At 32.9% G+C, this 27,538-nt stretch overlaps 2 protein-coding genes across 2 annotated transcripts; both read left to right on the top strand.

The window, feature by feature from the left end:
• The first annotated feature begins 3,197 nt into the window (after positions 1-3,197).
• LOC144567725 (strigolactones hydrolase CXE15-like) lies at positions 3,198-4,563 on the top strand. The gene has a single exon (XM_078317890.1). The coding sequence runs from the start codon at positions 3,302-3,304 to the stop codon at positions 4,334-4,336; it is 1,035 nt and encodes a 344-aa protein (XP_078174016.1). The 5' UTR covers positions 3,198-3,301; the 3' UTR covers positions 4,337-4,563.
• A 1,251-nt stretch (positions 4,564-5,814) lies between these two features.
• LOC144567795 (Pentatricopeptide repeat (PPR) superfamily protein) lies at positions 5,815-7,638 on the top strand. Its single transcript, XM_078317976.1, has 2 exons — positions 5,815-6,362; positions 6,453-7,638. Exons 1-2 carry the CDS (start codon positions 5,984-5,986, stop codon positions 7,364-7,366), a joined length of 1,293 nt encoding a protein of 430 aa, XP_078174102.1. The 5' UTR covers positions 5,815-5,983; the 3' UTR covers positions 7,367-7,638.
• The last annotated feature ends 19,900 nt before the right edge of the window (positions 7,639-27,538 follow it).

Genomic DNA, 27,538 nt, shown 5'->3' with positions numbered 1-27,538 from the left:
TTTATACACATAGATATATGCCAAATTTATTCCTTCTAAAACAGCCGCATTAAATTTTTAAATAAAATTTATTACTATGGATACATCCTTCAATATTTGTCTTGATATCATCTGCATAATAATGTAAATTTATTGCTCTCATTGATATGTCATTTCTACAAATTATTAGTATTCCATTCATAGATTTTTTGAACCATAGAAAATGAAATCTTCATCTCTAATATTTTACTTTTCAAAAATTATATCTCTTCTTCAATATTTTTTTTTCTAAAGTTATTTTCTCTTTATCCTCTTGATTTTTTTGTGACATATACCCGCTCCGGATCCGGAACCATCCCGTATCCGAACCGGACCCGATAATCTACAAACAAGTTATGAGTATATCTACCCAGAACCGAAAGACTAGACCCGAAATATCTATGGGTAGATAGGTACCCGGATCCGGACCCAACCCAAATTGAAACAGATAAGTGTATGGATCGAAATTTGGACCCGAACACTTTTAGGATACGGGTCAAAATATAATAGTATCCGGAGCCGACCTGACCCGATAGCACCTCTACACATATTCACTATATTTATACACACAGATGGATGTCAAATTTATTCCTTCTGTAATAGCCGCATTAATTTTTTAAGTAAAATTCATTACTATGAATACATCATTCAATATTTGCCTTAATATCCTCTGCATAATAATGAAAATTTATTGCTCTCATTGATGTTCTTTCTACAAATTATTAGTATTTCATTCATAGTTTTTTTTTTAACCATAGAAAAGGAAACCGTCATCTCCAATATTTTATTTTCTAACAATTATATCTCTTGTTCAACCATAGAGTTATTATTTTTATTGTGTTATGTAGTATGATATATTTTATTATTTATGAACAATATCAATAGTATAATTTTTATTTTGCAGTAGTTTTTAATTTATATTATAATGATTTATGATATGAGATGTTTAAGAAATTATTATACATAAATATTTTGGAGTTGCAACATATATATGCTCCGGATTCGGAACCGTCCCGTATCTGAACCAGATCTGATAATCTACAAACAAATTATGGGCATCTATCTACCCGGAACCGAAAGACTGGACCCAAAATATCTTCGGGTAGATAGGTATCCGGATCCGGACCCGACCCGATTTGAAACAAATAAGTATATGGATCGAAATTCGAACCCGAACACTTTTAAAGTACGGGTCGAAATATAATAGTATCTGGACCCAACCCGACCTGATAGCACCTCTAGAGAATTCAACTGGCTCAACTGGACTAGAATACAAGTAAAGATATAACATTTCAGGAAGGATGGTATACCGTATTAGATGAATTTGGATCAAATCTGATACTGTAGAATTACCAAATTCATAACGTTTTTCTTTATTATTTTGGCACAAATTTCAAAACGGACCCCTTATATTTATAAGAAACACCAATTTTTTTAAATTAAATTAAGACCATTCTTTTTCCCTACAATTAAATACGATACGTGAGGGAATACGGATTCTTATTAGATAAGGGGACCTCTGAAGCCAATGATTTTTTACTTTTCTATTAACATGAGATTTTGATTTAATCGGTTCTGAACTTGTTTCTCTAACTCAAAATATATTATCTTAGTCAATCTGCCACATATAATTTTTTTGTAACAGTTCAGTCGTAATTTATGCTGATGTTTGTAAGCCATGGAATCATAATTCCCGCAAGTTGCTGAGATTTTCAGGGCAATTTCAGCAGCAATTTCCCATGTCATGTCAATGTCTCACTTGACTAATTAAGTAGTAAGAGTGACATCAACGCTGGCGGAGACGCGTCTAATAGATGGGAAGTCTTCCTTGAAAAATATTATCAATAAAAAAAAAAGAAAAATATTTCTGACTTTTGTTCTGTTCTCATTCGATCATTTGGAATTTTGTATTGTTCCAAATTAGGTAATTTGGACCCACCGGTGGTGATAGAGCAAAATCCGTGTAAACTGGTGGAAAGCTCTCAAAGTCTCAAGGTAACCTCACTGTCTTTCACACGGTCAACGCATAATTTCTCATCTTTCACACAAATCTTTGACTACATAATAGATTACTTCTATAGATTGATTTTTCAACATGTTACATATAAAAATGATAGACTATTTTATGTGCATATACAGAAATAACATGATATGAATCTACTGCTTTTCTTATAGAAAAACAGCGTGCTGCTTTTCTGATCCTAACCATTAAAATTTTTTTATTCACGTATCTTTATAAAGAAATTTTTTTATGCACAAATCTCAACAAATTTGAATGATTGAGATCCGAAAAGCAGCCTGCTGCTTTTCTTATAGAAAAACATATAAGAAAAGCAGCAGAGTTCATTCCGAAATAACATAGATTCATCTATCGATTTTATTTGGATAATAAGTTTTAAAAAATGTATTATTACAAAATTAAAAAGTATAGATACAAAGAATGAAAACATTTGACCCCTTCTCAAATTATACATATATATTCTCTGCTATTTTTCCAAAAAAAATTAGCGTATTTCAACTCATATAATATATATTCTTTAAGAAAAAATACAAATTAAAAATTAAAACTATAGAAGTATTTTCAATAATTTAAATAAGATGTGTATTAAATATAAGTCACCGTTTTTCACACGGTCAACACATAATTTTGCGTTTTAACACAAATATTTTTTTTCACTACAGCACATTCGACAAATTTTGGATATTTCTATTAAACCAAGAACATATAAATGACAAATATAATTTATTTGCTTCAAAAAATATATTAATTTTAGCATGTTCTAACTCTTCTGATATATATTTTGAAAACAATTACTAAAAATTTAATTAAATTTGTAAACATATATATACAATTATTTAAATAAGGGTGGATTAAATTTGAAGTTTGTATTTTATCAAATAGTTGAAATTAATTTTTAGCAATAAACTTTTAATGACTTTAGAAATTAAATTTTAAATTACTTTGGATTTAATATACGCCTATCTATTTTTTTTTTTTTTAAATAATCAGTCAGTCATCACCTACTTTGATCAAGCACCAATCAATAGCCTGTAATTGTCCGATGAAATTTCCCTCGACATTATCAAGAACTTCCCCACCATTTTAAAAATATATCTGCCATCATATAATTTGGAAATTTAGATCTATATAAACCCAACAATCCCATCGACAAATCCCAACCCAGATACAATCCTACAAAGAGACAGGTGCTCACCCATCTGAAATCGACATCAACTTGAAAAGCCTCAAAGCATCAAATAAAAAAAAAAAATTTGAAAAGCCATGGCGAGTACTACAGTTACATATCAGCCAAAGACAAAGAAGGTGGTCGACGAGGTATCCGGTTGGCTTCGAGTCTTTGATGACGGCTCAGTCGACCGTACATGGACAGGACCACCGGAGGCACTTCCTTTAATGGAGCCAGTTCCACCATACGACATCTCACGTGAAGGCATCACTCTTCACGATCTGTCTGGCAGCCCGAATCTTCGTCTCTACCTGCCCGAGTCAGATGCCAGCAAAAAGCTCCCAATTATTCTTCACTTCCAAGGCGGAGGTTTCTGCATCAGCCACCATTCATGGCTCATGTACCACCAGTTTTATGCCCGTGTTGCCCGCGATGTCCATGCAGCTGTCATCTCAGTTGAGCTCCCACTAGCCCCAGAGCACCGCCTACCAGCAGCCATTGATACATGCTTTGCCGCTTTATTGCGCCTCCGTGCAATTGCCCGATCCCCTGCTGACGATCCTGCTTCTGAGCTCCTCTCTGACAATGTCGACTTTTCTCGTGTTTTTCTTATCGGAGATAGCTCTGGTGGCAACCTAGTTCATGCTGTAGCGGCCAAGGTTTTCGAGGAGGAAGATGAGTTCTGGGTCCCACTTAAAGTGGCCGGTGGAATTCCTCTCCATCCCGGTTTTGTTCGATCAACCCGGAGCAGGTCAGAGCTAGATCTCAAGGCTGACTCGGTCTTCTTCACGTTAGATATGCTAGATAAATTCCTAGAACTAGCGCTCCCGGTGGGGGCCACGAAAGACCATCCATACACGTGCCCCATGGGGGAAGCGGCACCACCACTGGATACGGTTAGGATGCCTCCATTTTTGGTTGGAGTCGCGGAGTTTGACCTGATTCGTGACACGAACCTGGAGTACTTCGAGTCCATGAAAAAGGCTGGGAAGGAGGTGGAGATGTTGATCAGCCGTGGAGTGAGTCATTCTTTCTACCTCAACAAGTTTGCTGTCGACATGGATCCAACCACTGGTGACAGGACCCTCGAGCTCATCGCTGCCATCAAGGATTTCGTTGAGCGCTATTAATGATCTTAATTAATTTTCAATTTGATGTCTTTCGTTTAAGCATCGTGTTGTGATTTTCTTCATGGTGTGGCGAATGCCGATGTTGGTAAAATTTGTATGTCGATATATAGTGTAACTGTAACAAGTGTTTGGATTGGAATAAGCAGAATAATTTGTTGTTTAAAAAAAATAAGAGAACCTTGATTCTATATTGAAAGTTCAAAACCAAGAGTTTGTATCAGATACCATCATACCAAGTCACTGGTAACAGATATGTTTTTTACAATCACTACAGTAGTCAGTACTGAAGCACCTGCTACACAGAAAGCAGAAATAACAAAATACAACCACAACATAAAAAAAAACAAGATACTAATAACAGTATTTGAGTCAATATTGCTCCAAAATATCCAGTCAACCAATTCTCTCATTAAAAATGGATCCAGACCCATGCACTTGCTGCATCGATCTAATCCACGTCCTCTATCTTCACTAGACCTGAATTGACCTGCACTGGTAATCCTTGAACATCACTAGGAAGTGTGAGAGTTATGCAAAATCATTATATCTTGAGATGAAACTTTTAGTAAAAACGCCTTTCTTATTATTATTTTTTTGTTGAGGTAGAAACTTATAGTAAAAATGCCTTTTTTTTTTTTTTTTTTTTTTTTTTTTTGAGGTAGAAACTTTCAGTATACCATTTACTCTGTGATATCAATACACTGGACAAGTCCAGTTCAGAATCACCGGATGATGCTGTGCCAATTTATCTTCCTCAACAAACTACGTACTTAGTCATTGTTAATTATTTGTTAATTAACTTTAGATTGTATTACTTCTCTTATTCTCTAAAAATACTGATATTGTACATGTAAACAATACAATCTATACAAATGAACATTCGATCCATTTATGTATTTCTCTCGTACTGCTCTTTCCGTTTATTTTGTGTTTTACATGGAGAACATATATATATTTAACACTTCTCTTTCAAATATATCAGAGCACAAACACATGCATGCACAATCTCATATTTACGATAGTTTACAGAATTATCATTTAAAATTCTGCAAATTAATTTGGCTAAAATTGGGAATTCGAAAGGTACAAACAAGGCTTCACAAATATAAAGATTTAGTAATTTGCACGTGAGATTCTCATTCTAGTTTATATAGGTATCAGCACAGTTAACTCTCCAATCAATTCTCACCCACTTGATTGTCGTCCCACCATAAAGTGAGGTGCTCTACATTATATTAAAAAAAAGCAGCGCATATATTCTTACTTTTGTTAGGAAAATTATCAACATTAAAGAACATTTAAAAAAAACTATTTGACGAGAATATTTTCAATATGTATATTTCAACATCTGGGGTCACAAACTGCCGAGTGCCAAGCTACCATCGCCCCTGGTCGTAGTCCTATGGTCTCCGCACTCTGTAGCGTTCATAGTTTCATAAAGTGAGCCCAAATAAACCAGCTCTCGGCCCATTTAGGCCTAAAACGGATTTATAGTGACTGGAATCCGCTGCACAATTAGAAGGCCGGGGGCAATTTTTCTATTGGGATCGTTAGATTATAATCAGACAGTTCAGATCGCGTTAAGAAATGTCTGTTTTTATTGAGTGCTTATGTCAGGCCGTCCGATTTTAATTGAGCCGACAAGATATGCAATCCGTCGTCTACAAACAATCGGCGACAACTGCCACCACCAATCTTCTGTTTCATTACTTCTACCTGCTAGACTCGTCGCCGGAGCTCCGCCACCTCCGTCACCTCCACGCCCGTCTGCTCCGCACAGGCCTATTCTCCGATACTTTCCTTTCCACCAAGTTACTTCTGTCCTACTCCCGCCATGGTCGCCTCCTCCCCTCCTCTCTCCGCATCTTCCACCTCATGCCCCATCGCAACTGCGTCACATGGAGCACCCTCATATCAGAGCTCTCCAAATCGGCTGATTCTCACCTCTGTTTTCGGTTCTTTAGGCAAATGCGTTATGCAGATGTGCCAGTCGACAGTTTCATAATTCCACCTGTCCTGCGGTCTTGTAATGTTATTGGATCTTTAAAACTCGGTACATCAGTTCATGGATTATCCGTGAAAATGGGTTTGGATAAAAATGTGTTTGTTGCTTCAGCTCAGGTGATCTGCTACAATGGTCTGTCTCAGATTTCAGATGCACGGAAGGCGTTCGATGAAATGACTGAGAGAGATACTGTACTCTGGACTTCTATGTTGTCAGGATATGCACAGTCTGGAAATCCGGAGTTAACTTTTATGTTTTTCAAGGAGATGGTACGTGAATGTATTGTGCTTGATGCGGTGGTCATGGTGAGCTTGCTGCTTGCTTGTGCCCATTTAAGCCAGCTCAATCATGGGAGAAGCATACATGCTTGCGCCATTCGTAGAACACATGGTTTTCCTTTGGCTTTGGGAAATGCTCTCATTGACATGTACGTGAAATGTGGGGCCTTTGGATATGCAAGGAAGATCTTCGATAGTATGCGGTATAGAGATGTAATTTCATGGACCACATTGATTCTCGGGCATGGGTTGAATGGGAATGTGCATGATGTAATAAGACTGTTTGATGAGATGTGTATTGAAGGCGTCAAACCAAATTCGGTAACATTTTTAGGTGTGCTTTCTGCGTGTGGACATGCCGGGTTAGTTGATAAAGCTTGGGAATTTCTTCATAGGATGAGAAGTTTAAGATTGGAGCCTGAGTTGAAGCACTACTCATGCATAGCTGATGCATTAGGGAGGTCTGGTCGAGTAGTTGAGGCTGAGAGGTTTATAAATCAAATGCCTTTCAAACCTGACGATGCCACATTGCGGGCTTTATTGTCTTTTTGCCGAATCCATGGTGACATGGAAACAGCAAAAAGAGTTGCAAAGAAATTAATGGTGGCAAGTCTGGGAAAGAGCGGATGCTACATGAGCGTGGCAAATATATATTCTGATGTCGGCCGGTATGATGAGTCTGAAAGAGTGAGAGAATATATGAAGGATATCAATGTAGTGAAGTTACCTGGATGGAGCACAATCTAATTAGATGGCTTTTATGTGGCACATGAAAAGGGTGAGTCATAATCATACGATGTTGATGTATGATGTCAGATTTCCTGGAAGAAAGCTTAACATGTAGTGCGATTTGTAAGCATCACTAGGGTTTCAACAAAAGAATTCTGAAATGGAAGAAAAAAAATAGAACTTGACTGGTTAGATAAAGTTTGTTGTTATAATTTATATTAATTTAATGTGGAAGCAAAAAATTTTAGCAGTGATCTTCCTGGTTTGGAATCAGAATTCCCTGTCTGACACCTGGTATTCCTGAAATTTATTCTAGACTACTGGTAGATTGCCCCATAAGGCTTATGCATGCCTTCGTCCTGAATGGTAAACGGTGGTTGAACCTATTGATGCTGGAAATAAAGAGAGGAAGGTGCTAAGCTTGAGAGGGAAGATGCTAATATGCTATTGCATCCCGAAACTAGAGAGCATTTTTCTGTCACAAAATTTTCTTTTGAGCAGCAAGGGAAATGAAAAGCAAAGAAAAGTAGAATTAACACTTTTTGTTGCAGAAATATTATCTGTTCCAAGTTTTGGGACGCAATAGGGTTTCTTATCCTTCATTTTGTGCTTGTTTGGTCCTGAAGTACTGCTAGTTTGTTTTAATGCTATGCTACCTGAGAACATTAATTAGGTTGTCTATGTTCCACAGAAAATTTATTTTGGGAGTTACACAGGCTTTGAGAGAGGAGTTTTCCCATGTTAGACCCAATAAGGCCCAAAACATAATGTTAGTTAATGTACATTACCCAAACTGCCTTGGTCTTCTAGTAATTTGATCTGACACCTGATCAACACATGTCACACGAGAAGATTTAGCCTGTTCAGCTAAAGCGGAGGGGAGCCACCAGAAAGACGTAGGAGCCCTCTAATGAGGAATTTTTTTCATAAATCATCATTAATAAATCGAATTTTACGGAACCAATATGATTTGTTTTTTTTGTTTTCAAAAATCATAAGGACCGTATGGTCCCTATGGTCTCCAAAATTGCATTTTTTGAGACCGTATGGACCATACGGTCTTACTTCTTTTTTTTAAAACAGGAATTTTTTTATTTTTTTTTATTTTTTGTATTAAAATATTAGAAATATTGAATATATTTCTTTGAAAATAGATGAAATATAATATAATTTGATTTATTAGAAAGACTGCAACAAATAACCCGAATCAATATTTTTCAGATTGAATTTTTTGCGGCTGTAAGAAAAATTAATATATTTCTTTATGTGTTATTGGAAAAAAATAAAAATGCTTAGATTTTGAGTTATTGATCCCGATTCAAAAGTCATTTCTAGATAATCCAGAAAATATTGTGATCCTTTTAGGACATTTAATTTATAAAAAGTTGTATATGTTTTGAGAATTCTTTTTGAATAACAATCATTAATAACTTAAAGTTTTTATTTTTTTCAAAAATAGATACAACTTTTCATAAATTAAATGTACTAGAAAGATCAGAATATTTTCTGAATTACCTAGAAGTGACTTTTGAACCGGGATCAATAACTCAGAATCTAAGCATTTTTATTTTTTTTCCAATAATACATAAAGAAATATATTAATTTTTCTTACAGTCGGGAAAAATCCGATCTGAAAAATATTGATCCGGGTTATTTGTTGCAATATTTCTAATAAATCAAATTATATTATATTTCATCTATTTTCAAAGAAATATATTCAATATTTCTAATATTTTAATAAAAAAAATAAAAAATTTCTGTTTTTAAAAAAAAAAAAAAAATAGGTAAGACCGTATGGTCCATACGGTCCTTATGGTTTTTGAAAAAAAAAAAACCAATCATATTGGTTTCATAAAATTTGTTTTATTAATTATGGTTTATGAAAAAAAATTCTCTAATGAGTTATACCTCAAATTAGGATTTTATCGTTGTTTGTAGTTTTTTTTTTTTTGGGCACGTTTGTCTTCTTGTGTGTCGGACATTGTGGTGTTGTATTTGTATCATCGTATTTAGCTTTGAATAAATTGCGGATTGTGTTTTGACTGTATATTCAATATTCAAAATACTAATCTTTAATACTTATTTTTTTAACATTAAAACAAGTATATTTAAAATTGTTTTCTGTCATATAGTGAAACATATATAGCTTGGGTTACGTTTTTCTTCGAGAAAAAGATTTGTCTTGGATTTATTTTTTGTCATGTTTTGAGTTTTTGCTAATTTTGATGTCAATTTTTTTTTAAATGCTACACATTAAAAAAAGGAGCTTATTTTTAAATATCAAATAAATAAATAAGAAATATAAATCTGTTAATAATACATATATTTCCATATCAAAACTTAAAAATCTTTTATGGCAATGATTCTATTGATCATGCATGTTTTTAGTTACTTAAAAATTAAAAATCCTGAACGTACAATTATAGTGAAAAAAAAAACAGCTTACGGTTTTGTATTTCATCGTATTCATTTGTTAAACAGGAAATTAGAATGATGTAATTGATTCTCATTTGTGTTGTTCCATAAAAAAGAGAGAAATCTGGTAAGCTTGATATGGTTAATATAGTCGTAACACGCAATTATCACGATGGAATGTTTTATTCGGAATCCACCATAAATAACCAGAACAAAACCACAAAATTAGAATATGTCCATGTCGCTGTCACCATCATCAGCTTATTCCTCAGAATAAGATCCACTTTTCCGACGCAATTAATGCCAACTTATCTAGTCTTGTTCAGATGGAGAATAAAAGAAAACAAGAGTATTATTGAGGTTTCCATTAAGTTATAAGGAACTGCACAAGTAGATAGAACATCAGCTAGATGTCATATAATGGAATCTATAATTTATAATAGACGAATGAAGAACTTATGGAATAATCAAAGGCCCAGGAATAAAAATATATATTAGAACGACGAAACCTCTAGATTGGAATATTATTTTTTGCTGTCTAGTGGATTGAGAACTTTTCACGAGTTTGTTATAGGTTTAAGTTCTTTGATATTCACTTCTCAAAAAAGCTTTGTTGATATTCTAATTTATCTATTTTCAGAACACAATCAGGTCTGTGATATATAGTTAAAAAAAATGCAAAGATTAAATTTAGTACAGATAAGACTTCTTTCATTTATATCTAAAATATATATAACAAAAAATGATAACACTTTTCACTATTGAGTCAGACGAGAATTAAAAAATTAATAAATAAATACTTCGCATCAAACAGCAAGATCTGGAAGCCTGATTTGCAAGTTTGCAAAAGCTCATAACAGAATTTATTCATTCTTTACATCATGTAATGCATAATCAAGACTAATCATTCAGCACAAGAATTTGATGTTTATCATGAGAACCATATCTAGGTGTATGCCACTAGTGTCAATTTTTATATCAGATGATTGATCTAAGTTAATTTGCTTCATTTATGTATATATTATGGTACAAGTTACTATCAGGAGCACCTACTAGTTTTTAATCCTTGGGCTCCCAATGTGGTACATTGACTTTAATTAGTAAAACTGAGGAAGTGAGTAAATGAATCATTCAAGCACAAGTTTAAATGTTAATATTACCAGTTACTGTCAACTGCAACTAAGTGAAGCTTGCTTCACTTTTTATTTGTCCTGTTATATCCTTTCTTGAGGGTTAGACTTTTTTTATTTGTTTTATTATATCCTTTATTTGTCCTATCATTCAAGCACAAGCTTACATCATTTTATTTGTCCTATTATATCCATTTTATTTGTCCTATTATATCCTAAAGGCCTAAAGTGTTAATTATACGAGGAGATCAAGTTACAACAATTTTTTAGTTACAACAAGTTACAACAAATATTTTCTATATTTTTAAAGTCCAAATCGTCGATCCAAACCGTTAGATGTGATCTCTACAATAAAATGTGCTTGGAGACCAAATTTTACATTTTTTTGAATTTTTTTACTATTTATTAAGATAGGTACAAAAACTAGTCAAATTCATACCATTGAATTTTGTACCCATCTTAATAAATAGTAAAAAAATTCCAAAAAAATGTAAAATTTGGTCTCTAAGCACATTTTATTGTAGAGATCACATCTAACGGTTTGGATTGACGATTTGGACTTTGAAAATGTAAAAAAATACTTGTTGTAACTCAAAAATTGTTGTAACTTGATCCCTCCTCTAATTGAGGAGGGATCAAGTTGCTAATTTATAATTTTTATGACTGTCTATGCTAATTCTGCCTTCAATTTTTCTTATGAACTGAATCACCAAATAAACACAGTAAGAATTTAGAAATGATGAATGAATTTCTTAATAATTTGTTTTGATCTTTACATGTTTGTACATGATTATTTATAACCCAATTCCTTTCTAGCCGTTGGCTATATATATATTACTAAAATATATACATGTTGCTGAATTTTTACCTAATTACAGAAATTATGCTATATATAGGTACTAAATATGGCCTAAATGAGCCTATAGTGATTTTCTGAGGCCATATTTCTATTTCTCAACACACAATAAATTTCAATAAAAAAAATGTGAAAAGAAAATTAATATAATACTAAGTACTAACAGACATGGAAATGGTCCATTGTCATTGTTGCAGTGAATTTGTATTACACAAATCACTAGTCATGTATCTATCAATCATACAAAACATGCTTTCCTTAGTTGATGCCTCACAAGAGTTTGGATTTGTTACTACTGATTAGCTTATTTGTAACAAAAAAGATAGCTTTGTTAAAGTTGGGACCTTTATCCATTTTTACTAGGAAAGCACTTGCGTAAATAATTTTAAGTAATCTATATAGTTGATGCTGATGCTGATAATAAACACACACAAGATTCTTATTTCATAAGAAACTTACAAAGTTTTTTTTTTTTTTTTTTTTTGCAATTTAAAGCCCGCAGGCATTCCATTCAACAAACTCCTGAGAGCATTAGACAGTGTAGATATTTATATGCAACCAGAACAGAACGTGGGAGAATTAAGAGTCAAATATTATTACTAAATTAAACTTTACTAGCAACAAATTACTAATTGAGATATACTGAAAGAAAGATATTAGTAATTGAACTACACAGATGGCGTAGCTCTGAGGAATACAAATTTGACAAGCACATACTAACAGAGTTTTTAGCGTTCTGTTGTGGGCTTCTTCTTTTTCTCTCCTTTAATATTTTCTTTGAATTCTTTTTCTCTCCTTTGTGCATTTTCCTTGAGGTCGGTTGACGATTACCAACAATGAAATAATCGATGAACGCCGTCGATGACATACTTGCCAGACTCAAATACCTTTCTATTGAAAGAGATTTTGTTAAAGCAAATTCATTTAAATTTAGGAAGATAACATATATACAAATTAACATTTCGTGTGATCATCTGGGATTAATAAAGTGCAGTAATAATTGATTTCTTTTGATCATCACTTTTTATCGATCTCGACCCTTCTTTCTATTATGGAGTCTTGTCTCAATAAATCACGTTTGAACGGTCGACTTGACCTGTTCATGCTTGGACCATACATTTTGCTAAAGTTGCACCAATCAATATACATAAAGTTCATAAAGTCTGGGCAATGCATTTGTGTTCATTTTAAAGCTACATTCAGGGAAAATACCTCTGTAGCTAGCTAGTCAGTTGTTCTTGTAGCTACTGCACTAAGAAACTTAAACAATTATAACTAATAAAGATAATTTAGATTAGTAGAAGTGGTGCTCTGCTTAGATATGATTCATATAAATGAAGATTTTTGCATTGTTTGAAAAATCGGCCGAGTCGGAACAGTATCGGCATATTTTCCGAGTTAACTCAGATATTGATAAAATTGGTGCTAAATCGACACAATTGGCCGAATTTTTACTCATTTTATTGCCTCTAGAGCAAAAGTATAATGTTTGGGTGATTCAATTGAGTCATTTTTATTTTTTTTTGGAAGGCAGTCGAAAGAATTTGGGGTTGTTATTATATAGACACGGTTTGTTTTATGAGGAGGGTTCAAATGCCTCCATGTTTTTGTGTCTCCATCATGCCTCCATCTATCTTCATCATTTTCAAAGTTAAAACAGTCGATTCGAACCGCTCAACCTAACCTCCATACTAAAATATGTTTGGAAACCAAATTTTATATTTTTAGGAATTTGTTTACTATTTTTTTAGATAGTTACAAAAATACTGTTTTTAGATGGTTCAGATTTACTGATTTTGTACCTATCTAAAAAAATAGTAAAAAAATTTCTAAAAATATAAAATTTTGTCTCCAAACATATTTTAGTATGGAGGTTAGGTTGAGCGGTTCGGATCGACTGTTTGAACTTTGAAAATAATGGAGAGAGATGGAGGCATTTGAACCCTCCTCTTGTTTTATTTATTTATTAGTTTTATTTGAGTAAAATTAAAATATTAATTATTTATGAAATAAAATATTTTCTATGAAAATAAATTAACGCATATACAATATAAAATATGAAAATGATACGTCTATTTAATTTTTATTTCTCTTTTGTAAATTTATTCAGTTTATTTATTGTTTTATCGGATAGTACGTCTATTTAATTTTTAAATTAGATAAATATTTTTTTAAGTACTGCAAATTTGATTGTTATCCGTCCAAATGTAATTATTATGAGTGTTGGAATGGATTATTTGATAAATTTAGTACAAAATATATTTCTGTTAAAAAAAATTCGAGTTTCCAATCCGATTCATCCGATTCTAGGTTCAAGTATCCAATTTTGAGATGTAATTTTCTTACTGTTATTTTATTTTAATTTTTTCAGGGGTTCAAGAGATGTCATGGTTGGATAGACTTGTAATTGGACCCTTTAAGCTTTGAATATATCCCTGGCAGCTTCTGCCAGTTTGGTTTTCAAAAAAAAAAAAAAAAAGTATCCAATTTTGATGCCGATTTCAAGTTTCATAACCATAGATTTTTAGTTTCATTGACCATATAATTACTACCGCATTGAGTGCACTGAGTTTGATTGAACATAAAGATCCCAGCCTTTAGTGCTAGAGATGAATCTCTGACCAAAATAATGAATCTTTCTTTAGGCCTTATATAATAATATTAGGCCATGGTAATGGAGAACTTTTAGCAAGAAGAGAAAGTATATTGAACTCCTCTCTTCTCTGGTATAAATGGAGTCTTGAATTCTGATAATAAAAAAAAAAAAAACTTGTAACAATGAGATAGAGTTCAATGATATGCTAAAATTCAGATATTATTTCGCTTAAGCAGTTCAGGCTTGTTATGTCTAAGTCTATTAGACTCCTTCAAATTTTGAGATTAATGGATATCTCCGGTTACATTGTACCGGAGAGGAGTGAATGGAAAAAGATGGCAGATTTGACGCCATGTGTGATATGCGGTTCTAAATGGAAAGACAGGGCTTTTAAGTCGGACCCTTTAAAAGGCAAAAGTGAAATATAATGGCATGCACATCATATTGGCATGGTCACAATTTTGTCAAGTGTTGATGAAATAAATACATCTACATAAAGAGAAATTGTAGGCATTTCTGGTTAAGAAAATATCGATTAATAAGAAATATATAAGCAGTAAAGCAAATGATAATCTTTAACCATTAACCATACCGTAACCGACATGGGACATCCAAAGAAATCACATTTAATGACCTATTTGAATATACATAGACTTGAATTATAATAATTTGAATAATTAGTACAATTTTAATAACATTTTGTTTCGATTTAAGTATATATTATTGGTCTATTTGAATCAATTTTAATAACATTTTTTAAGGAGAAAGATGGAGGTGTTAAATAAATAGTACAAACAACTTGGGCGGCAGATGTGTGGGCACTATATAAAGAAAGGAACAGACGAACCTTTTCCAGAATTACGAAACCGGTCCCTCTATTGATGAAGGACACATTGGTGGATATTCATAACTGGAATCTCCATGCATAGGATGAGCATATAGTAGGACATGAGATACGAGAGGGATAACACAGATGGGGTGAAAATGTAATTAGTTGAATATAATAGGACCATGTAAATTATAATATTTTTTTATCAATACAAATGTTAGCGGTTTATGCCGCTAACCTTAAAAAAAAAAATAGTGCAATTCAAGTAAAAACAATTTATGATATATTCATGTAATGTATATTTTTTAAAATAATAGTCAAATTATTTAAATTACAAGAATTGAACTTGTAAATGTATCGTCCACCATTTGAACCGGTGTATATCAATTTGGGCCTAATTTTAGTTTGCTTGATCATCCATTTGTTTCATAAATTTGTTCCAATAACGTCTTAAAGACAATCCAATTCCTTTTATAATGTTGGAGATAATGCACAGACTCCGAAATTTTTATTTTTACCATCTTAAAAAAGTAAACCAAATTATCAGTTTTTTTTAATTAAACTGTGGACTATATATTGGTTCATCATAGTCCCAAAAATCTTACTAACATATGGTCTGTCATTTCAAACTGCAGACACTTAAATTTGGTTCACATTACACTTAAATTTGGTCCACAATGTGAAATTGTGGACAAAGTACAAATAGAATTTTTAAAAGAAAAGAAACTGATTATTTGATTATTATTTTTAAGATGGTAAAAATAAAAATTTAAGGCACAGGCCCCATCATATGAATGAGAGTAATTCATTAACAGAATACTTCATCTTGATTTTGTAGAACTTATCACTATATAACTTTATGTTGCTTATAAGCTGTATAGCTTTTTATAGTGAATTTTTTTTTTGTAAAATAATATAAATCTTAATCTTTGAGCATATAATATGTACAAATCTTAGCTGCAGTGAAACTGTGAAATATATACTTCATCTGGACTCCCCGCAGTATATGCCTCTCGTCTCCAAAATGGAAGGTCCATTAATTGCTGCTAATATTCATGTCCTTAGGACTTGAACCTGCAATTCAAATTCAAAAGCATTCTATTCAAGATTAGAGGCAGAGTTAGATTTTTGAATTGTAAAAATCAATTATATAAAATTTTCATTCTAAAATTGAAGATCAATTTTACAGTTTTACGGCATTTTGTTTTAAATTATATTGAAATCACGTATAAATATAAAAATTCTAAAAATCAAATGGATCCGCCTAAGTTCAAGATAGACCGATTGGATCTGTATTATAATGTCATACAAGGAGATATTTTTGTTGAGGCTAACGTTATCATTAAACCCCGATCATTGTTCTGCCAAGATAAAAAATCTAGTCTTTCAAATATTAATTATTATCTATAAATGTTTTTTTTTTTTTTTTTAGTTTTGAACCCACACGGCCTATTGTCTTTTGCTATTAATTAAATTTAAAGGTTAATTCTTTTATTCATTGATATGTATTATACAATATTTTGTTTTCGTCATTTCCTTTTTTTTATTATTAACAAAGGAAAATAAGAAAGTCTTGGCCGACTTGAGAGAATAAAATAACGAGATCCGAAATGTAAAAAGCGGCGCCAGAAAGCTAATTAAAGCAGAAGATATTTCCCCGCATTATTTGGGAGAAACAATTTGGGGGGTGGCATCACATTGCATCCACCGTCTCTCTGTTTCTTATTTATTATTTCTTTGTTGACATTGACTCTCTCTGTTTCTGTTTCTGATGGAGAATCCACTTCTACGTATGAACTCCCAGTGGAACAAGTATATATTCTTTGGGAGAATATCAAATAATAAAGAGTGATGAATGATTTGAAGAACTTTCTTAATTTAATAGATGTTTTTGTTGTGTAGTGATAAAAAGTAAGGTACCAAGGCAGAATAAAAAAAAGGAGATGGCTAAAATGAGTCACGGAGTAAATCAATTTGGTGTTCTATGATACTATATTTTTATTTTGAAAATTCAAACAATTGATTCGAACCGCTCAACATGATCTTCATATTGAAATGTGATTGAAGATCAAATTTTATATTTTTTTGGATTTTTTTTTACTATTTATTAAGCCACTTTGAAAATTATTCATCTGATGGTTCATAAACTTTTACAGTTTTTTACTGTTAACAGTAAAACAACGATTTTCAAAATGGCTTAATAAATAGTAAAATTTTTTAAAAAAATATAAAATTTAGTCTCTAAACACATTTCAATATAAAGAACATGCTGGAAGATTCAAATCAGTTGTTTTCAAAAGATAATTACACCACACAAATGATTACGGCATAACACACGCGAATCATAGTATGTAATACCGTGCTGTTTCGTGACAGAACTGGCTCCACCGTGTCATTTTTCCCACCCTAAATGCCACCTTGTCTGTGATACATATTTACGAGTGTTTATTCTTAGGAAAAATATTTGCTTCAAGATTACATGGAACAATCAAAAGATTGAGGTAATATTTGTTGCTTTCAGAATTGAGGTCCTTGTTAATGTAGATTAAAGTCATAGATTTTTAGTTGATATTGTAGGTTTAAATCTCTAATAGATATCGGAGTGTAAATTCTTTTCTAAATCATAATTTCAACTTAATTGGTGGCATAATTCATTATTTAAAAAAAAAAAAAAATCGGCTGGGGTAACTATTCTTGCTCTCAATTGATTGTGTTGTTTAATTTTCCTCGCATATTTTGTTTTCTTTTAGCAATATTTGTATGATATTTTGAAGTGTAAGTTATTTTCCAATTAGATCCCCAGTAGTTTCAATTAACTTGTATATTTCTTTTAAATGATTAGTGGCATTGACTCATCAATTTTTTTTAAAGAAAATTTCTATATTAGACTTAAATTTTTTTTTTTTTGGGATTGAAAGTTTATAGGCAGGTGATTGCATTGATCCGATGATTTACAAAGTAGCTATTACATATGATTATTTTGTTTAAATTAAAATGCATTAAAACCCATACATTGAGCTACTTGTACAATTATCTAATTTATTATGTCTAGAAATAAAAGATACGTGAAGTTAGAGAATGCGAATTGGTCTATTTGCGTCCCAATAACAAGTAAGTGGGTCTTCCGATTTTCTTTTATAATAATGTAGACACATCAGTAATTTCTTCGAGTTGCATAGCTCATGGACTACTCCGCGTTGAACCCTTCCTTGAGGCCAAAACGTCTTCTTCTTTTTGAATTCGACGCTGTCTAGAGGGATTCACAGCCGAGAGGCACTGAATCAAACAAGATCGGAACAGTCACCGCTCAGAGTGGAGAAAAAAGAGGGCACTTAATCAAACCGAACCAGGACAGTCACTAGTCAGCCGAGATGGCACTGAACCAAACCGAAATCGGAAACTGAGTCAATCGGACCAAGATTGTCACCACTCACTCAAAGAGGAAGAAAAATAAAGAGAGAAGGAAGGAGACAACTCTTTGCGTTCTCATTGTTGGCAACAACAAAAAAAACATACCTTATTCACATATAGATATAGTAGATACTACGGGTGGAATGAATTCACAAACCCTCAATCAAATTCGAAAAGTCGAGACGAACGGAAACAATAACAAACGATGAAATCCTTAAACGGAGTCATCCACTCAATTGAGACAAAACAAGATGAACCGAAACTGAAGAGGGGGAACAGGTAAAGAGGCAGGATGGAGTAGCTGGTCACGAAATGACTCTCAAACCAGCTCCGTCTTCGTCTTCGTCTTTTGATTGATTTTTCTTCCCAGCGGAGTTTCCTAGGGGCTCTCGGAGTTCCCTAGGCGAGCAGTACAAATTGTAACACCCTTTCAGTTTTACAACGTGTGACTAGGACTGGCAAAAAAGCTCGTGGCTCGTGGCCCGCTTGGTATTCGCCCGTGACTCGATCGGTAACAGCTCGTTCATTAGTGGATCGAGTTAAAATTAGCTCGCTCGCTACATACTTGAGCCAGAATTAATGAGTTTGAGTTTGGCCTGGCTCGGCATGAGCCAGCTCGGTCGTTAACGAGCTATTTAATATACATAGTTTAATCGGATCCGTTCACTTCATATTCGGGATATTATGGTCTATGGATGTTATAGCCAGGTGTTATGGCAATTGCACTTTGGACTGTGTTTAAGTTGATCGGTAATTTTATATGGAATATGTGTGAATTAATTATAAGCAATTAAGTTCATTTGTATGAATTTGTTTGATTTGGAATGCATGAATTTATTCTGTGAATATATTTGTATGAATTTAGGATTTTGATATATTTGTATGTATGAATTTAGATGCAAACTTAATTTATAGTAGTTGATTTGCTTAATTACAATTGAATTAAGAGCATTCCTCAGTAATTAGTCATATAAATATTATTTTGTTTTAGCCATAATTGATAAGATGTGTTATGAAAATTTAAGATATAGCAGGAAAGAAAATATACAAATTTATAAATATGTCAAGCTAATAACGAGCTAGCTCGGCTCGCTCGGACAAGCCACAGTCGGTCTTGAGCAATAGTTTTAGCTCGGGACCTAAAATCTAAACTCGCTCGCTCAACTTGATACACTAACAAGCCGAATACGAGTGTGACCTAGCTCGCTCTTTAACAGCTCGTTGCCACCCCTATGTGTGACAGGTTGATGTTGAATGGAAAGTTATGTTAGACTTAAATTTTATGCTCAAATCTCAACCATCGACCTTAATACTTGTAAGTTTAATACTTTTAAGGACTAATGGTAAAAAAAAATGGAACTGAAATTTTGGATGCAAAATATAAAAAACCAGTGGTTCTTTAATTACTCCATTGATTATAATAGATTAAATACTACACTGTACGTGATATGAAACCAAAATTGTGTTTGGGAATTGAGCGAAACAGGATTTTATTTTTTTTCTTTTTTTTTTGGTGAGAAATGCTACGATGTTGTTACTGATATCACTTGTTGCTATGAGTATCACAATCGACGGAACTTTGACGAACTTCCAGCGAAGTATCAGCAATACAATGCAAAAAGTCATGAATAATAAAGTATTTTAATCTAAATAATAAAGCATTTAAAATGAAATTTGACGGTATATGCTCTGATGAACTTTGGATGAATTCAAAAGAGACATTTAAAGTGTACAATAAACGATATATTAGTCTATTAAATAGTAACTAGTAACAGTAACAGTAACTAGGAAATTCCTACTCCTAGAGTCACTGAAGAGTGAGCCCCTAGTAAACAGTAACCGGGCCCACCCTGCAGTGACTCTAGGGGCAGGAATTTTCTGCAACCCAGAGGGCAGGAGATATGATCTCTTTCACATGGCAGATATCATATTTCTGTCCACCATCTGTTATTAATCGCAACAGTGACAAAAATAAAATTCTTTAAAATTCGTAGTTATTTAGTTTGTCATTTTTTTTTTTATGAATGCTAAAAATAAAATTTTCCTGAACAATAATAAAGTTTAAAATTTTTTGAAGGTTAATAAAGTAATTAAGTTAACTCATAAAATATTTAAACTATTTAAACTAGGTAATAAAAGACATGCTTATTACTAAAACATTTAAGCTGAAGGACAGTCTAAATAACAAAACACAGACAAAAAAATATTAAGAAAACTTAAACTAACAGACCTAAAGTAAATACTAATGTAATTATTTAAACTGAATAATAAAGCACATAAGCTGAATATATACTAAAGTATTTATATTTAACTATAAAGCACAAAAACTGAATATTAAAATATTTGAACTGAACAATAAGATATATAGACTGATATGCTTTAGCATAGCATTTATTGTTCATGTTGAGCGTTTTTATTATTAATTATTTTGATTGTTTTAATTTATTATTTATATTGAGTGTATTTTTTATTATTTATAGCTGAAAAATAACTGTATGCGACCTTTTTAACATTGCAATGTAACTTCAAAGTTATTATTGGACAAACATTAAGAATCTCTATTCTTTGATTTTATGTGGCTATCCCAAACTGGCTTGATGTGCTTCCAAGTTAAATTTTCTTTTACAAAATATTTACATAATTGAAATAATTCGTGGTTTTCAACAAGTTTGTAATTTTAAAATAGTTTTTGGTTTGGCATCAATGACGAAAAACGTTTTAGTGCTTACTAAATCATTATTCTAAATTAAAATTTGTAATTACTATGGCTAATTAAAAAGAAACATAATAATAATTTTTCGAATAAGTATATTATTTTTTGTAGAATATTTTAAATTATTTTCGAATTTCCCGAGTTGTACGGACAACACACACTATATATATATATTCAATATTATTAATAAGAGATGGGGTATGGTGCATTGCAATGTATGGAGGGGTTTGTGTATTGGACTATAAATCTAAAATTCAAAATCTAAATGACCGATCCAAACCGTTCATCTTGTTCTACATATTAATATGTGCTTGGAGACCAAATTTTACATTTTTCTGAATTGTTTTACTATTTATTAAGTATTTTACAAAATTGTTGATCCAACGGTGGCTTAACAAAACAGTAAAATCAGCAGCCACCGTTGGATCAACAATTTTGTAAAATACTTAATAAATAGTAAAAAAATTCAGAAAAATGTAAAATTTGGTCTCCAAGCACATATTAATATGGAGAACAAGATGAACGGTTTGGATCGGCCATTTGAATTTTGAATTTTAGATTTATAGTCCAATGCACAAACCCCTCCATGCATTGTAATGCACTATAGCCCATCTCTTATTAATAAATATATTATTTATTTACAAAAATAATTAAATGTTAATATTTTGATGTATAATCTCCATTATAATAAGAAGACATCACTCATATGACTCATGTTCCATAAGCAAAGATAAGTGCCTCAAGTCATAACACAAAAAGAGAAATTAAATATGAGATGATTTAATTATATATAAAAATAAGACATGAATAACGCAATATATATATATATTATAGCACGGTAAAGGGAACTAATTATACGATCGAGAGGATCCCCAACATGCATGGATTCTTAGCTTTGATCCGAGCGAATCTAGATAGCAGAAGTTGCTAGCTAGCTAGCATGCATGATGTACATGCATGCATATATGTGCCCCTATCTAAATTAATCGCTATCAAACTTATTGATCACTATTAGAACTTAATTAGAAGCGGTGGCAGCCTCGTAGCCATGCATGCACCACCTGGTGTCCTCGACCAACAGCAAGATATAACAGCAATCCTTTTCGAATAAGAGAAATGATGTTTGCAAATATATGCTATATTTGACTGCTCCAAAACATATGTTGCATATATATATTCGACGCTGTAAGCTCTATTAATTGCTCAAGAAATTAAGTAACAGTAGATCTGCTTATCCATTGGTTATCTCCTTGTCTTGTATATAGTAATAATAAATTCGAAATTTGTGATTCAAAATAATTTAGTGATCAGGTTTAAATTCCGTGATTAAGATATCAATATAGATGTAACTGAAAATAATTTATTTAATTATTTGCATATATATTAAAATTTTGGAGCTTAATTAGGAAAGAAATTAAACAAATTATGCAAATAATCCACAAATTAGTTGGTAAATTAATTGTGTAACATTTGCTAATAATTTGAGCATACTTCATTAAAGAAATCAGAAAAGATTCAGAAATTCCCTTTTATCATTCTGAATGGTGTTAAAAACGAATCATTTGTGAATCTTAGCTAATAATCTAATATTCATGATCGTTACAAAAATAGTTAAGAAAATCAAATACACGTTACAGTGAAATCAAGAAATTTTCGGAAAATTGAACAAAAATATATATGTTCAGCTGAAGAAAGATATCATGAAGGAAATTATATATAGCTTAACATATAGTTAATTATATATTTGAAAGAAATTATATAAATAATCTCGAAATTTTGTAAAGTGGAGAACTGATGCTCCACAAATGGGCTACATGCCAATAATTTTTCTCCCTAGCTAGTAGCAGTAATGCTCTCACATCAGCTCATGCACTGTAGATGATATGTCCTTAATCAAACAAATTAAAGTTCAATTGATTATGTGTATTATTCCAGCAAGTTCGGAAAATAAATATTGTGGTTCTTTTATCATCAGAAAAATTATCATGCGTTTCCCTCTTTCTAATTTTGAAAGGTACTTAGGATTTTTTTTTTTTATATTTTATCACCGAGTATATGACACTAGTGGAAAAACAGAAATCAAAATCGGCTTATCTGAATCGGCTGTAAGAACCAACCGATACTCATAACTATCAGTATCGGTTCTATAACTAAAACCGATACTAATATCCACTGAAACCACAGAACCTGAGCTAATTGCATCGGTTCTAATATTACAACCGATGCTGATAGTATCGGCATCGGTTCTAAACTAAAAACCGATGCTAATTATCAAGTATCAGCATCGGTTCTTAGCTTAGGAACCGATGCTGATAGTGTTATTTATTTAAAATAATGCGGATTACTAGCAGCATCGGTTCCTAAGCTAAGAACCGATGCTGACAGTCCTATTTTTTGTAATTCCATAGAAAGATATTTTTTTTTTTGATTCCATAGAAGAAACAAGTATATTTTTTTTTGATCCCATAGAAGAACCAAGGACCGATATCATATACTTCACTTGCTCTCTCTCCACACTCCAAAAAGTCGGCAATGGCGAAATTATCTTCGGACGACATAGAAGGCGAAAGCGAAATGGCGAAGCGGAGAAAGACTAACGAATTGAAGATCAGACTTTGAATATTCCGTCTTCTCAAAATAAAATCAAAGAAGTAAAGACTTTGAATCCTCCAACTTAGAGTAAAATCAAGGGGAGAAAGACTTTGAATCCTACATCTCCTCAAAAGAAGACTGGAGAAAAAAATGAGATAGCCACAATCCATACCGACTTTCTGGAGTGCTCAATTTGTTTCAATCTCATGTACTCTCCAGTTATTAAAAAAAAAAAGAGCAAGAGAGAGAGAGCAATTTGTTTCAATCCATACCGACTTTTTGGAGTCTGGAGAGAGAGCAAGTGAAGTTTGTGATATCGACTCTTGGTTCTTCTATGGAATAAAAAAAAATATACTTGTTTCTTCTATGGAATCAAAAAAAAATATATCTTTCTATGGAATTAAAAAAAATAGCACTATCAGCATCGGTTCTTAGCTTAGGAACCGATGCTGATAGTAATAATTTAAATAAATAGTACTTTCAGCATCGGTTCCTAAGCTCAGAACCGATGCTGATAGCACTAGTGGAAAAACTGAAATCAAGATCGGCTTATCTGAATCGGTTCTTAGCTTAAAACCGATGCTGATACTATCAGTATCGGTTTTAGTGATAGAACCGATACTGATAGTCGCTATTTAGCTTTTTCCTAAGTCTGATTCTTCACAGAATCAGTCTTCTTTCTTCCTCCGTTGGTTGGCGCAGCAGCTAATTTAGTGGGCATTGATCAGATAACTCACTCTTCTTTTCTCAGGTTCATTAATTGATTGATCATTTCTTTTCTCAAGTTTAATGTTAGATCTAGCACCATTTAAGCTCTAATTCGGCTCATTTTATAAACCCTAATCTATCTTTTAGGTTTTAATACATTTTTATATTTGAAGCTTTTCTTTATTGTGAAGATGAGGAAATTCATGAAATATATGAAATTTTGATATAACTATATTTGCACATGCATGCTATATATGAGCTTTTGATATATATATACCCTAGCATGCATCATATATATGTTATATAGGATTTGGCTAATATGCTATATATGGGTTGCATAGAGGCCTCCCATGCTACGGCTCAATATTTGAGTTTTCAAAACCCTAACGGTCGATCCGAACCATTCATCTTATTCTCCATATTAAAATGTGTTTGGAGACCAAATTTTACATTTTTTGGAAATTGCTTACTATTTTTTTAGAATTATTGAATATTGCTGTTTTTTATGGTCCAGATTTGTCAGAAAATCAGCGATTTTCAATAAATCTAAAAAAATAGTAAAAAATTTCCAAAAAATGTAAAATTTGGTCTCTAGACACATATTAATATGGAGAATAAGATGAATGGTTCGGATCGACCGTTAGGGTTTTGAAAACTCAAATATTGAGCCGTAGCACGAGAGGCATCTATGTAACCCATAGCACCGTAGCCAAGTCCATGTTATATATATATATATACATCCCTTAATTAGGTTTTGATGATTTAATTTTGTAGTTTGGCTATTATTGAGAGATTTGGTGCAGCGATTTTCATCTCACTCGGTACGGCATCTAAAAAAGTTGTAAGTATAACATAAAACTCATGTTTAATTAGTTTTGTGCATGAATGTGTATTTCGATAGCTGGACTAAATAGATTTGTATTATGTATGTAGCTAGAGTACTGTCTTATGAGCCACAACCGAATGATTAATGCCTTTAGGTCATGATACCCGTTCAAAATTAATCCATTAGGGATTAATTTTGAATAGTCCCCGTTTTGGGACTGCTCTTTGAATACTTCGTCTCAATTAGGATGTGACCACGTGTTAGTCGTGTTTTAGTATTTAAGAAAATTTCTGCAGCATTTCTCCTTATTAGTTCCCCGAATACTCGGGGAACTGAGGGGAAATGCTGTCGAAATTTTCTTAAATACTAAAACACGACTAACACGTGGTCACATCCTAATTGAGACGAAGTATTCAAAGAGTGGGATAGGATGGTAACCAGGCCCCATGTAAGCCCTATTGTGAATAGAATTTAGTACCCCAAGCTTGTTCTAAATTAATTGTGTTCTACTATAATTGCAGATGGACCACAGTTGGATGTACGAAACATCACGTCTATCGGATGAATATACGACAGGTGTCGAGGAATTTATCAGAGTTGCTATGGAAGATATGGCGACTAGGAGGAGTACAATGATGTCTTGTCCTTGTCGTGATTGTAACAATGGTCAAAAATTATCCAACCCGAACCAAGTGAGGAGCCATTTAATCCGACGTGGATTCAAGCAAGGATATAAGTGTTGGATATGGCACGGTGAGAGTTTTCCAACCGACATAGGCACTGGTACTGAGCATCAGCAATACCATACCGTTCGAGATGAGGGGAATGACTTACGGGGATTGGAAACCGACGCAGGTACTCGTACTGAGCAACAGGAGTATCATACCGAAGAAAATGATGATATAGTGGTAGATAAATGTGATAATTTTGATCAAATGTTACGTGATATCGAAGAGGATTTTGATAATGATAAGCAGTACTGTTTGTTTGAGAATTTGTACGAAAATTCTAATAAGGAATTGTATCCTGGTTGTTTTAAATTTTCAAAATTGAAAGGTGTATTAAAATTGTATAACCTTAAAGCATCTAACGGTTGGAGTGATAGAAGTTTTACTGAGCTATTACAAACTTTAAAAGAAATGCTTCCGGAAGGAAACGAGATACCACCCAATGTTTACGAAGCAAAGAAAATATTGTGCCCAGTTGATTTGGAAGTTCAGAGAATACACGCGTGCCCAAATGATTGTATATTATATCGAAATGAGTATGAAGACCTTCACGAGTGTCCAAAATGTGGTGCATCACGTTACAAACCAAAGCAGATTGCCAGTGATAAAAGTGATGATCGTAAACCGAATAAAGGACCTCCTGCAAAAGCATTGTGGTACCTCCCCGTAAAACCGAGATTCAAACGTTTGTTCTCAAATGCTAAAGATGCGAAATTACTGCGTTGGCATGCCGAAAACCGGAAGAAAGATGGGAAATTGCGGCACCCCGCTGATTCTCCTCAGTGGAGGAATATTGACAGAGAGTTTTCTGAATTCGGACGTGACCCTAGAAATCTAAAGCTTGGGCTTAGTGCAGATGGAATAAATCCGCACAGTACCATGAGCAGCAAGCATAGCAGTTGGCCGGTTCTACTGTGCACTTATAATCTTCCGCCTTGGTTATGTATGAAGCGCAAATACATCATGTTGACCTTGCTCATATCAGGACCCAAACAGCCCGGGAACGACATAGATGTGTATCTAGCTCCATTGATTGAGGATTTAAAAGAATTATGGCAACCCGGAGTGCAAATGTATGATGCATACAGCAAAGAGAAATTCACTTTACGGGCCATGCTTTTCTGCACCATTAATGATTTTCCGGCTTATGGAAATTTGTCAAGTTATAGTGTCAAAGGAGAGAAAGTGTGCCCTGTTTGCCTGGATGATACAGTCGATGTGTGGCTACCCAACTCCTCTAAAAATGTGTACATGGGTCATCGTAGATTTCTTCCTGCCAACCACGCACACCGAAAGAGAAAAAAAGAATTCAATGGAAAAACCGAGAATACCAAAGCAAATTATCCGTTGACCGGTAAGCAAGTTTATTCGCGAGTGAAAGATTTG

This window comes from Carex rostrata, chromosome 16 (genome assembly GCF_964058835.1).
Source record: "Carex rostrata chromosome 16, lpCarRost1.2, whole genome shotgun sequence".
NCBI classification, from domain to species: Eukaryota; Viridiplantae; Streptophyta; class Magnoliopsida; order Poales; family Cyperaceae; genus Carex; species Carex rostrata.
This window is presented reverse-complemented; position numbering and strand designations above follow the sequence as displayed.

What these genes read in the sequence shown, in the direction of transcription:
- LOC144567725 (XM_078317890.1), top strand. Translation starts at nt 3,302, where the DNA reads ATGGCGAGTACTACAGTTACATATCAGCCAAAGACAAAGAAGGTGGTC.
- LOC144567795 (XM_078317976.1), top strand. Translation starts at nt 5,984, where the DNA reads ATGCAATCCGTCGTCTACAAACAATCGGCGACAACTGCCACCACCAAT. An exon ending in TCCACCTGTCCTGCGGTCTT is followed by an intron (nt 6,363 to 6,452) that starts GTAATGTTATTG and finishes TTGTTGCTTCAG; the next exon opens with CTCAGGTGATCTGCTACAAT.